Source organism: Temnothorax nylanderi, unplaced genomic scaffold, assembly GCF_030848795.1.
Source record: "Temnothorax nylanderi isolate EJ_2023f unplaced genomic scaffold, tnyl_v1.0 TNYL_tig0177_pilon, whole genome shotgun sequence".
In the NCBI taxonomy this organism is placed as follows: Eukaryota; Metazoa; Arthropoda; class Insecta; order Hymenoptera; family Formicidae; genus Temnothorax; species Temnothorax nylanderi.
Genome location: NW_027249239.1, coordinates 122,319 through 136,535, shown reverse-complemented (window position 1 = coordinate 136,535; position 14,217 = coordinate 122,319). Strand labels below are relative to the sequence as shown.

Sequence of the window (14,217 nt, the reverse complement as noted above, 5' to 3'; positions counted from 1 at the left end):
TGTAGCTTCTTGGATAAATAAGCGGTTACATAAAAACATATAATACACTTATTCATTCATGCTATAACAATATATTTTGCAGACAAATCATTGAAACATACAATTAAAAAAAAATCATCTTAAATATTAATTATAGGTGCACACTATTTGCATAACATCGAGCGATGCTTCTCGTCGCATCGTGGTCTCCTGTATTGAGGACAAATAAATCGAGTTTTCCTATCACTAAAGGCAGGACTTTATCTGCACTTTACACATCTATCTAATTTGTAAGTAAGGGGATCATATATGTGTTATGAGTTATGATTCGCTATTTTCTCCCTTAATAACGCCTTCCATTAGTTTTCGAAATTTCTCGGTGAATCCCTTACCATGTAATAAACGTCTTTTTATATGTGGTATGTATAATTGTTTAGCTAATGTTTTTAAAAACTCAGATTTTGTTAACTTTGTGTTGTTCTTTTTGTTTAAATTATGTAAAATATAACTATTAGTAAAGCTTTGATCTAACATAGCATAAAATAATTTCATCACCCAACGATGAGACTTTCGTGCAGTACTGTATTCATGACATAATTGGTCAAATCTGTCAGTGCCTCCTTTAGTAGAATTATAAAATTCAATAATTTGTTGTTCTTTTTCAACAACTGCATCTCCTCGTTTATGTAAAGAAGACGAAGACAATACTAAAATTATTTTATTTTGTTTCGGACAATATGAAAGTAATGTCACGTTATCAGCATAAAGAAAACGCGAATCATTAATTTCAGTGAATTTTTTTATTTCTAGTGGTATCTCTTTTTCTTTAGCTCGAATTGTCCCTACCATACTAAGCGAACATTTATTTTTCATGCTTTGCACTAGAGGCACTGAAGTAAAACGTTTATTACAAGTAATGTTTCTGTGGCTGTCATAGATCGGCTCTGATAATTTACGAACATAATAAGAAGGCATAGACTTTTGAGGTCTCTTATCGTCTTTTCCAACGTGAGGAATAGCATTTATCATATAATAAGTGTCTGAATCGTTCATCATAACAATTCTAAGTCCCAGTTGTTCATGATAAGGACCCATTTTAACACGAAAAGAACATTTACCTTGAAAACTTACTACCTGCTCGCCTATTGTTACATTTTTACCCGGCGAATAATACTTTGTACAATTCGATATAAATGAATCCCAAAGGTCACGAATTGGTGCTAATCTATCACTTTGGCGACGTTCTTGACGTGTACTTTTATCATCGAACTGTAACAATGCCATTAAATATTCAAAACGTATTTGTGTCATGGTTGACCGATAGATAGGTGTTTCATGGTCTGGTTTCCATAATTTCTTTACATTAGTAGAATTTTCTTTTTTTAATCCGCAAAAGTAAAAAATTCCTATAAGGGCTTTTAATTCCTCGAGATTAATATCCAATAATTGAAATAATAATTTTCCTTTACAAGTTTTTCGTTTTCGTCCCATCTCAGCATTAGTATATTTGACAATTTTACTTAGCATTTCGTCAGTAAAAAGAAGAGACCATACGTCCATTGGAGTATCCATATTCTTCGCATCGCTCAACACTTCAGATTCATAATCCGGTACTTTATCTGCTTCTGTTTCTTCTTCCGTCGGCGGTGTAACGGACCATTTAAAGTAGTTGGCGCTATACATAAAACGACTCGCCAAGGATTTAGTACCTCGCATTGACGCATGCCCTGCCTTTTCTTCACTTTCAGCCTGTTGCTCTATGTTTTCTACGACGTCATATGTTTCTTCTTCCGATTCGATAGCGCTTAATTCGTCAATGTTATCTTCTTCTGAAAAACTTTCATTACTTGCCAAGGATATAGTTTTTTGCGTCGACGCATGCGCTGGTCCTTCTTCTTCACTTTCAGTCGATTGTTCTACATCCTCTACGATATCATATGCTTCTTCTTCCGATTCGATATTACTTAATTCTTCAACATTATCGTCCTCTGAGGAACTTTCATTATCAATAGGTTTTTCAGGTTGAGTTCGCAACTGCTTTTGCATATCTTTCTTCTGTTCGCCGCTGGGCGTTTCCATTTTCTGACTAAAAGTGATTGAAGATACTATAGTTTATATTACAAATATAAAATATTATTAAAAAGTAAGAACATGCATAATATAACAAAAATATAAAGTTACGTTGACAAAATATTGTTCTTTTGATATATATACTTACTGGATAAAAATGCGACGCAGTTACTTTGATCACGTTTGTGAAATCTATAAACACTTAAGATGTTTTCGTTTTCGCTGCTGAGGTCGATTTGGCATTGTCGTTATAACTGCCACTTCAGGAGGGTCAAAACTCTATTCTCTTCCCACCACAATAAGGCAAAGATATCATTAGTGAAATCCTATGAGATACCAACCGATAAAAGTTTCTACTCGAGTTTCTCAGGGTAGTAATTAACCTGGTGTTAATTCTATATATTTTTTGGGTAGACTAGTGTAGATGAGCGCACCATCTACACTAGGCGTGCAAAATATATAAAATGATACAGAGTATGAGATAACGCATGAAATACATTTAAATGATGATAGCAATTTCTAGTGTGAGAAAAGATTCGTGTGATTAGAAATCTAGGGAGATCTAGAAATGGCGCACTCATCTACACTAAACGAACGGACGATTTAGAATGGTTAAACCGATCAAAACTACGCAAAAACATCAGTACATTATCCCTATTGGCAACGGGAAAGTTATCGCTAAAAGATATTCTTTTTCGAAAGATATCCAGTACTATAGCTTAATTAAATAGAATTAGTTATTAAACGTAGCACAGTAGGCTTTTTTTGTACAGAAAATTCATTACGGCCAATGAAATATGACACCGAAAAATGTCTTTTTTAAAATTCGTAATAACAATATAATATCAAGATACATAATATTAATCTGCCACTAACGAATGCTTTTTGACTATTTTTAGGCTGAGACAATGTTGAATTCAGGTCGTTACGAAAACTTAAATTATGTAGAACTTCTCGAAAAAAAGTCTTGCCAAGAGGTTTCAAAAATGTTGTAATTTTCAAAAAAAATTTTATAAATTTTGGTATTTTATTTAAAAAAATGACGAACTACACGAAATACGATTTTTTACTCTTTAACATCGTAAAACACAACTTTAGACTGTTCAGAAATAAAAAAAACTAAAATATTATAATATAAATAAAGATATATTGTATTACACATATTGCATTAAAATTATTAAATATATGCATGTTGTATTTAATTTCTTAAAAGTTTTATTTAACATGAAATATACTAATTGTTTAGGCAAATATAAGAAAATACAAAAATAATTAAAAATAAGTCATTAAAAAAAGATACTGAATTAACTCTAGATTAATACTCTTGGATCCGGGAAATTCGAGTAGAAACTTTCATCGGTTGGTACTCAGGTAATAATAATGATTTCTTTGGCTTGTGTTGGGAAGGGAACAGAGTTTTGATTCTTCCGAAGTGACAGCTATAACGATAATGCCAAATCGACCTCAGCAGCGAAAACAAAAACATATTAAAAGTGTTTATAGATTTCACGAACGTGATCAAAGTAACTGCGTCGCATTATTATCCAGTAAGTATATATATCAAAAGAACAATATTTTGTCAACGTAACTTTATATTTTTGTTATATTATGCATGTTCCTACTTTTTAATAATATTTAATATTTGTAATATGAACTAGTATCTTCAATCACTTTTAGTCAGCAATGGAAACGCCCAGCGACGAACGGAAAAAAGATGTGCAAAAGCAATTTCGAACTCAACCTGAAAAATTGATATTGAACCTATTGATAACGAAAGTTCCTCAGAGGACGATAATGTTGAAGAATTAAGTAATATTGAATCGGAAGAAGAAGCATATTATATCGTAGAGGACGTAGAACAATCGACTGAATGTGAAGAAGAAGGGGCAGCGCATGCGTCGACGCGAAAAACTATATCCTTGGCAAGTAATGAAAGTTCCTCAGAAGAAGATAATGTTGAAAAATTAAGCGCTATCGAATCGGAAGGAGAAACATATGACATCGTAGAAAACATAGAGCAACAGGCTGAAAGTGAAGAAAAGGCAGGGCATGCGTCAATGCGAGGAACTGAATCCTTGGCGAGTCGTTTTATGTATAGCGCCAACTACTTTAAATGGTCCGTTACACCGCCGACGGAAGAAGAAACAGAAGCAGATAAAGTACCGGATTATGAACCTGAAGTGTTGTGCGCTGTGAAAGATAAGGATACTCCAATAGAAGTATGGTCTCTCCTTTTTACTCACGAAATGCTAAGTATAATTGTCAAATATACTAATGCTGAGATTGCACGAAAACAAGAAAATTATAAAAAAGGAGCAGGTTATTCTGATTATTTAGAATATATTAATCTCGAGGAATTAAAAGCCCTTATTGGAATTTTATACTTTAACGGATTACAAGGAAATTTTAGTAATTTAGAAAAACTATGGGAATCATCACCTGTCTTTAGCTCAACCATGTTAAGAAAACGTTTTGTACATTTATTAACATTTTTACAGTTCGATGATAAAAGTACACGTCAAGAACGTCGCCAACATGATAATTTAGCACCAATTCGTGATTTTTGGGATTTATTTATATCGAATTGTACAAAGTATTATTCGCCGGGTAAAAATGTAACAATAGGCGAGCAGGTAGTAAGTTTTCAAGGTAAATGTCCTTTTCGTGTTAAAATGGGAATTAAACGGGGAAAACTGGGACTTAGAATTGTTATGATAAACGATTCAGACACTTATTATATGATAAATGCTATTCCCCACATTGGAAAAGACGATAAGAGACCACAAAAGTCTATGCCTTCTTATTATGTTCGTAAATTATCAGAGCCGATCTATGACAGTCACAGAAACATTACTTGTAATAAACGTTTTACTTCAGTGCCTCTAGTGCAAAGCATGAAAAATAAATGTTCGCTTAGTATGGTAGGGACAATTCGAGCAAAGGAAAAAGAGATACCACTGAAAATGAAAGAATTCACTGAAATTAATGTTTCGCGTTTTCTTTATGCTGATAATGTGACATTACTTTCATATTGTCCGAAACGAAATAAAATAATTTTAGTATTGTCTTCGTCTTCTTTACATAAACGAGGAGATGCAGTTGTTGAAAAAGAACAAGAAATCATTGAATTTTATAATTCTACTAAAGGAGGCACTGACAGATTTGACCGATTATGTCGTGAATACAGTACTGTACGAAAGTCTAATCGTGTTGGGTGATGAAATTCTTTTATGCTATGTTAGATCAAAGCTTTACTAATAGTCATATTTTACATAATTTAAACAGAGAGGACAACACAAAGTTAACAAGATCTAAGTTTTTAGGAACATTAGCTGCAAGTTTATGCCTACCAAGTATAGAAACACGTTTACGTTCTGATAAAGTCACCGGGAAATTACGAAAGCAAATACAAGACCTTATATATTATTAGGGAAAATATAGCGAATTATAACACATATATGATCCCCTTATTTACAAATTAGATAAATGTGTAAGGTGCAGATAAAGTCCTGCCTTTAGTGATAGGAAAACTCGATTTATTTGTCCTCAATACAGGAGACCACGATGCGACGAGAAGCATCGCTCGATGTTATGCGGAGAATAGCGTGCACCTATAATTAATATTTAAGATGATTTTTTTTAATTGTATGTTTCAATGATTTGTCTGCAAAATATATTGTTATAGCATGAATGAAAAAATAAGTGTATTATATGTATTTTTATGTAACCGCTCCTTTATCCAAGAAGCTACAGAACTTCTAAGAAAACTTAAAAATGTACTTGATTTCTTGCAGCTTTATATTGAAATTGTTTAAATTCTAGCAAAACATTTATTTTCAATAATATTTTAATTTTATGTTTTATGATGCAGTTAGCCGCTTTAAAGCTTTTCTAAACGTTTCAGTTGTATATCTTTTGCGAAAAGATGATTTTACTGGCTATACATAAATTTTCCTTCGCTTTAAGCTTTTATAACTTCTGTCCTCTTTATGGTTTTCCAAAATAAAGCTATTAATAATATATAAATAATAGATAAAGGTATTTATATCACACGTGCGTGGAAAGTAGCCCATTACGCGCGTGTTTTTTGTGCGATGTTTCGATCGAAACAGTGCGGTAATGAGATATTACCGCACTGTTTCGAGTGGTGTGTGGAATTGGCTATTTGTCGCACAAAAAACACGCGCGTAATGGGCCACTTTACACGCACGTGTGATATAATAGTATATTGTGCAACAAGTGCTGGAAGATGAAAATTCACGGGTGCGGAGTTGACGCACGAGCCGAAGGCGAGTGCGGTCACCGCACACGGGAATTTTCAACTTCACGCACGTGTTGCACACCCTATTTTATGTTGCAAGTGCGTGGAAAGTGGTAAATCCCGCACGCGTCGCGTGCGGAATGTGTCACTTTCCATGCACGTGTGACATAAAATAGTGTTTGTAACACGTGCGGGTTGAAAATTGGACACGCGTGCGGGTGATCGCACTCGCCTTCGGCTCGTGCGTCCACTCCGCACCCGTGTCCAATTTTCAACTTCCCGCACTTGTTACACAAACAACTATTTCGAAACATCAGTTAAAAGTTTATGTACACCATTTATAAAAAGTTGCTTGCGTGTATGTTTTAAAATCTCTCCTAAATTATACGAATTCAAACGAAAAGCATCATTGAGGAACGAGATTCACAAGATATCGAATTATACACGTATCATCCCATTACTTGTGAAAACTAAACGTGTAAGATGCAAATATCGCCTTCCCTTTAATAATACGTATGTTTAATTTGTTTGTTCTCGATGCTTTCTTTTTAACTCACGATGCGAGAAGCATCGCTCGATGTTAAGCCAACAATGTGCACCAATAATTAATACTTAAGATAATTTTTTAATTATATGTTTTAATGACTTGTCTGCAAAATATATTAGTACAGTATGAATAAGAGAGAGTAAGCGCATTAATATGTATTTTTGTGTAAACGTTTCTTTATCCATGAAGTTACAAAACTTTTAAAGAAACTTTAGAATATACTTAACCCCTTGCAGTTTTATATTTAATTCTAGAAAAACATTTTTTTCAATAATATATTACAACCTTATATTTTATAATACTGTAGGTTGTTTTAAACTTTTTTAAACGTAAGTATCAGTTTTATATTTTTTACTAAAATATGATTTTTCTGGCTATATAAAAAGGAAAATTTTCCTTCTCTCTTTCGCTTTAAGCCTTTATAACTTTCCCTATTTATGGTTCCAAAATAAAGCTTTGTTCGCTTAGGTATTTCAGTGTTAAAAAAAGAAAAGATAAAAATATTTATACTTTCCTGAGATATGTACAGATAATGGTCCAGTTTCATGAGAGTAACACGTATACAAAATAAAGTGTGCAAGTAGAAACTTGCACATTGCTTCCTCATAGTTTTTAAGTGTGGTGTAGAGGAAGCTTTATGAGCGAAGGTTTCTACTTGCACACTTAAAAACTATAAGGAAGCAATGTGCAGGTTTCTACTTGCAGACTTAAAAACTATGAGGAAGCAATGTGCAAGTTTCTACTTGCACACTTAAAAACTATGAGGAAGCAATGTGCAAGTGTCTACTTGCACACTTTTTTTTATTGTGATAAGCTTTATTGCGACTAATATCTGTTATATTAGTCGATATCTCAAAATTTACGAAAATTGGAGCAACCACGGACATTTCTAAAAATAGCCAGAAATCGGTAATCCCTTCACCGATCCTTGCTAAATTCAACATCAACCTACCTTTAATGATACTCTATCTATAAAAAAAAATTAAGCTTGATATCTCAAAATTTGCGGAAATTAGAGCAATCACGTTGATTTTTTTAAACAGAAATCAGTAACCCCTTTACTATTAGCAATTTTTATTAATTCTATTATATTCTTCAATTTTTTCTACCCCTATTTCATGTATAATTCTTTAAAATTTGATTAATCAATTAATAATTCTTTAAAATTTCTGTTTAAAAAAACAGTCAAGTTTACTGAAATTTCTATAACTCAAGAACTGATTAACCAAATTTTAAAGAATTATATATGAAATAGGGGTAGAAAAAACTGAAAAATATAATAGAATTAGAAATAGATCGATATCTCAAATATTGAGAAAGCTACAGCGTAAAACATACTTTTCTAAAAAATGAAAATCTCCTTAAAATCCATACCTGTTGACAGATTTTAATAAAATTAGAGGAGAACATACTTTCTATGATACTCTATTTGTGTACTAAAATTCAACCCGGTATCTAAAAAATTGTAGAAGTAGATGCGTGTACAAAAAATCCGTACACACACACACACACACACACACACACACACACACACACACACACACACACACACACACACACACACACACACACACACGCACGCACGCACGCACGCACACACACACACACACACACACACACACACACACACACACACACACACACACACACGCACATACTTCCGGACATTTTTTACTAATATGATTTCTCGACATTTTGGAACATTCTAAACCTATTTCCATCAAAATCTCGAAAAAATTTTTTTTCACCATCACAAAGCTTCCTCTATGAGGAAGCAATATATTATTTTGAATAAAACAGTATTTAAACAAAATATAATTTTATATTAAATAAAGAAATATTAGAGTGAGGAAGGGATATAAAGCGTCAAAAAATCACCGAATTAATAATGTACATTGATGCCTTGTACAATGAGCGGGAAAGTATCATCTTAGGCCCATATTCTCAATTATCTTTTTATTTTATCGATAAAAGCGCGCTTTTATTTCTGAGATGCTATAGTTCACGTTACATATACTATAGCACTTCAGAAATGAAAGCGCGCTTTTATCAATAAAAGAGAGTTGAGAATATGGGCCATAGTGTTCTGACGTTATCAGATTTAATTTTCAAGCTACAATTAATACAGAAGACAGGAATCATCTTCATCAGGTTTTATTTTCCTCTTATATTTCTAAGTAACGCTGCTTAATTGCGAGCTTGATGCTCGCAACTCTAATCGTATGAAGTACATAAAGAATTGTGCCGTTTTAATAAACAAAATTGTCGTATAAGTTCGATACTGTTTATTATCAAAGGCGCAGTAATAGTGTAGCGAGAAAAAGATCAAGCTTCGAACATCATTAAATGAAAGTTTCTACCCAGATCTCGATTTTTTACAATATTCATTATATAACAATCGTTTGAAAATTAAAAAATTTAAACAATGCATTATTAGTATCTTTAAGAAAAAATATGTGTTGTAATATTTTCATATATGCTTTCATTATACATATTTTAATGTTTTAGAAATATATACAACTGTAAAAGAAGGTAATTTCATCCTTACATACCGATGTATAAAATTTTCCTTCAGGCCAAAAAATATTTTAGTTACGCCCTTATACAAAAACGTACCACTTATTATATGCTGTCTTAGGTATATCCAAAATTTCTAATTTCTCTCGTAACACAAAAAACAAATTTTTTTCTGAGACACATTAATATATTGCACAAAACGATAATAAAAAAATATGCTTTCGGGCCAAAAAAACTTTCTAACTATGCCCCTGCATCGAAACACACCATTTATCCTTCTAATGGATATACTCTTTTAGTAAAATTCCTGACTATAACACACGAAACTAAATTCTGTCTCTGCTGCATTTCAATACACTGCTCAAAATAATAACGAGATCACACTTTTGGGCATTTCTGCTTGAACTTGTCGAGAATAAAAAAGCTGTGAAACACTACAAATATTTTTACATATATTGACTAAAAAATTCAGTCAACGTAGTTAAATCATAATATAATTAACTATCAATTATATAAACATAAACTAAACTTTCAAAGTTCACTACATCTACGCTTCTATGACATTCTAAGAAATGATTCTCTTCAATCATTTTGAGCAGAGTATATAATGAGCAAACGTAACTATATTAGTACACTGCCAATAACGTCAGCGATATAATTCTACTTTTATAAAACATTCATGCATTTTTTTTCTTTCGTCTTCTTCTTTAAATTACATATACATAAATACTATGAAAACAACATATTTCAGACATTATTTTACATCGCGCTATGTAATTTTCTTCATTTGATCGAGTTCTGCGACCCGATCACGGGAAAGATTTGCGTGATTTTGCCAATCCCCTTAGTACGTCCCTCTCTGAAAAACAGACGCATCCCGACGTGGAGGTACTCCGGATGACTGACAAACCTAAATAACACGGACGCGGTGTCGTTTGTCTGCAGCCCCCTGTCATTCGCATCCATTATTCCCTCAATGACGCAGGTTTGCCTCACGTTACCCACGTGCACTGTTGTTTGAAACCCGGGGAATATCGCGGTGGAGTGATACACTATCAATACAGTAGCCTGAAACACGGTATTTAAACTTCTAGCGTTTTTGTAGAAATCTAGCGAGAAATCTAAACTGTATGACTCAACTATCCTTTAAATATTCCAATTTACACAATAGTAAATTCAAACAAAATGTATATTTTAACCAATTTGAAAAGTATCAACAAAAAAAAAGTTTATTATGATGAACTCATAATAAGGGCGCTTCTTGAATCGATAAAAATAAGAATTTGTATTATCGCCCATTAACAGCGGAAATATTAAGAATTATATTCGTTACATAAATCAAAGTTTTTCCACACACCTGAAAGAAGAGTGTTGCATGCGGTCGATCACGTAGAGAGACTAAGACCATCCCCGGACGAAGATGTGGCAAGGGAGGGCTACGGTTTGTCGGTGGTGCTAGAGTTAGACTGGCGCTCTGTGACGCCCTAACTAAACAGCACGGAGCTTTATTACGATGTAGACTAACTACTTTCACTGGACTAAATTCTCCGTCTGGCAAGGGTCCTACTAGTAACCGAGTTCCCGGTGCAATCGCGCCCTTAACAAGTAAACCTCCTAAAACTGGTTGTGTCAAACCCGCTACCCTATATAAAGTAAAATAAGAATCACATTTTGTCATATAGTCTTTATAAAAATATAAAACATCTGTGAAGGCTATTTTCTACGAGATATTAAAGATATAAAAATTGTAGTTATTTATAAAATATCAAAAATTCATAAAGTTAACTTTATTGGTATAATATTAAAAAATATATATAATGACCGATTACCTAAACGTTTCGTCAATTTGAAATAGACAGGATTCCGGGTCCGAGTCGATCGAATTTGTCTCGTAAGGTGACAAATTTTTGATAAACATAGTTAACTCTTCCAGACCCTCACCGGTAACGCAACTGACACTGAATACTGGTATCACGTTGGACGTGTAGTCCCATGATGGTATGTCATTATTGCTAAACAGTATTAATTGCTTAGGATAGCCCTGCGTCATCATAGCATTCTCGAGTTGAGCTAGAGTCTCGGACATGTCGCAAAATCCCAAATCGATTTTGTTCACGACAATAAAGAACGGAAGTTTTAACGCTAAACAGAGAGCCATGTGTTCCTGCGACGCTTCGTTCAGAGGCGGCGCTATCACTAGCATAACATGATGTGGCGAATATCCTGAGGGAATAATTATTTCCAAATAATTATTTCTCTAAGAATCTCTTATATAAATTACCAGAAATAATGATTGTTCACTGTAGAGTAGGTACTATGATAAAAGTTAGACATTTAAAAGTTATATACCTGTCAATCCAAGTACCGTCGTCCTCAAATACTTCCGATGTCCTGCTAAATCGATGAACGTAACGACTTTCGACGCGTGTTCGCATATCTCTTCGGCCGTCGCCATTTCGGCATAGTTCAAGACGTGACCCGCGCTATCAAATCCGATAATCTCGTGCGATATCGAGGATGTACGACCAGTCTTTATCTCGTGCAGGTGACGTAACATGTTGAGCCTCGCTCTACCTCTACCATTGTCCAACTCACCCTGCGTCAGTACCCCTACATACATAGTTTTTGCTTACAATCCTTGTAATCGTGTTCTCGCAGCATTCATACAAGGTAGATCGCGAATAGCAGAGCGTAGCGTAGACTGTCAGTGCCATTTCTCTACCTTAAATATCCTCTGCTAATCCTCTCACCTAAGAGAGTCGACTTTCCAGCATCCTGCGCACCGGTGACTGCCAGTCTCAGATCTACGATACTATCCTGATCCTCTCTGTCATCCTTTCGTAATTTTTTTACCAACACTTCAGCGACTTTCTTTTCCTCCTTATTATTATTATTTTGCGACGCCAAGGTCTTACTTGCAGAACTCGTGGCTATTCGCTCGCGTAATACTCTTATAGTAGCGCCCAGTCTGGAAGCCATGTCCTTCAGCGTCTTTAAGGACCCTTTCATTTCCTCCTTTGTTAAACCCGCCAGTCTTCCGTTGTCTTCCACTCCTATATATGCAATATATTGAGAGATAAGCAAAAAGAAAGTAATACAAAATTACAATTTTTATATATATATAAATATTTATACCGATTTGATAAATTGCCTCTCCATGTCCCTCTCTTAGCCTCCATTTCATCTGAGTGACGAGATGTTCAAAACGTTGACTAGATGGATTTATCAATTTTAATTTGTACTCTATATTTCCTTGCTCTGGTTCTGGTGGAAGTCGGTCCTCCTCATCGGTACTAGAAGTATCACAATCCGACAATCCATTTCCCTCATTCTCAGAATCATCCCACTGTCTCTTCCTTAAATCCTTGTCGTTTTGTGGATCAAAAAGTTGTAGAAACGACTCCATATCTGCAATTATTAATCACAAATATTATAATTTCCGTAGCTATTTTCGTAACTATAAAATCATGAAAAAATATATCTTTATTCATTCTTTTTTACGTTTAATAGAAATCGCTGCAAAAATTATAATAAAATTGAAAAACAAAAGATAAATAGATCCAAAAAATATCCCTATTATTTCTTATAAATTATTTCTGTATTATTTGTAAAAACAATAAGTTCTAAGAAATATATTTAAAAATATATAATATGGTTGTACAGAGCTTAAAATAATTTTTCGTAACATGACGTAACACCACATAGAGTACAGATTGCATCATCCTTATAAAATGTTTTGTAACTTGTAATTTTAGTTTTAATGATATTTTCTGTTCTATTTGCATTCTTTTTAACAAAAATATCAAGAGAAATTAAAAAACCTTCTATCACAGTAAAGACTGTCAAATCAACAGAGTATTATATATATCACTGTATATCATGAACTTCTTTGGAAGAGAGAAATGATGCAATCTCCGAAAGAGGAGGAATCTATTGTTACTTCAATCAGCCGCTTTCTTCACAAGGAAAGAGAAATATGCAGTGGTTCTTTCACATACCTATTAAGCCTTATCAGTAAGGAAATTCTTTTGTGTTAAACGGAAATTATTATTTGGGGACTTCCTTTCTTCAGAACAAAGCAGCGTACGTTCGAGGATTCCCGCGATCATGTGGATGTGTGCGTGTACATGTATATAAACGTATGCCCGTTTCATCAAGAGGTCTGACAGATGTAGGTGCGTGTGATGTTGTGACACATCGCGCTAGAACAAACAGTGCCAATGTCAACGCAGATAAGGCACGCGCGACACCCTGAGAGACGATTTCGTCGATTTCGCGAGAGGGAACGAAAAAACCAATCAGCCCCGTGTCGACGAGCAGCTGTCTCGAAAGTAAAAGTGACAGTGGAGGAAAAGAAGGGAATCGCGAGAAGTACCGTTCGCGCGTTCGGGCAACGACTGGCGAGACTCACCGCATCTTTTGGATTTCCGTCCCCGGCTCAAAAATCGAGATCGTCCCGTCGAGATCGTGCGTTCAGGTCGGCGTTGCCACCGAAGTCACAAAACATTATAAAGCGCCGACACTTCACCGCGACTTTCTTCTTTTTCTCCTTCCTCCGTGCAACTAGGTCACGAACTGTCTGTCATGTTCCGACAGACTGCGAACAGTGCGAACGACGGAACCGTAGAACGAAAACTCGCGTCCTACGAAACGATGCTAATCAGTAATCACCCAGCCGAGATGGCCGACGGAACCCGACATGAAATTCCGATATCCAATAGGAAGAAGCATTTCCTAGGAACACCAGCTCACAATCTCTTGTTTCCCCTATGAAATACGTCTTGCTATTGGCAGAGAGATGTCTGAGAGTGGACATGCTCGCGTTTTAAATCGAACTTATCAG

At 34.5% G+C, this 14,217-nt stretch overlaps 2 protein-coding genes across 3 annotated transcripts; both read right to left on the bottom strand.

Annotated features, from left to right (window-relative positions):
• Positions 1-208: 208 nt before the first annotated feature.
• Positions 209-2,058, bottom strand: LOC139778285 (piggyBac transposable element-derived protein 4-like). Its single transcript, XM_071716166.1, has one exon. It carries the CDS (start codon positions 2,056-2,058, stop codon positions 301-303), a length of 1,758 nt encoding a protein of 585 aa, XP_071572267.1. The 3' UTR covers positions 209-300.
• Positions 2,059-8,995: 6,937 nt separating this feature from the next.
• LOC139778279 (GTP-binding protein 2) lies at positions 8,996-14,062 on the bottom strand. Of its 2 annotated transcripts, XM_071716158.1 has the most exons (8): positions 13,786-14,062; positions 13,373-13,576; positions 12,510-12,782; positions 12,125-12,427; positions 11,724-11,984; positions 11,204-11,597; positions 10,732-11,017; positions 8,996-10,442 (listed from the first exon to the last, which is right to left on the bottom strand). In XM_071716158.1, exons 3-8 carry the CDS (start codon positions 12,778-12,780, stop codon positions 10,158-10,160), a joined length of 1,800 nt encoding a protein of 599 aa, XP_071572259.1. In that variant the 5' UTR covers positions 12,781-12,782; positions 13,373-13,576; positions 13,786-14,062; the 3' UTR covers positions 8,996-10,157. The 2 variants fall into 2 exon arrangements, with proteins under 2 accessions (XP_071572259.1, XP_071572260.1); XM_071716159.1 differs by lacking the exon at positions 13,373-13,576.
• Between the last annotated feature and the right edge of the window lie 155 nt (positions 14,063-14,217).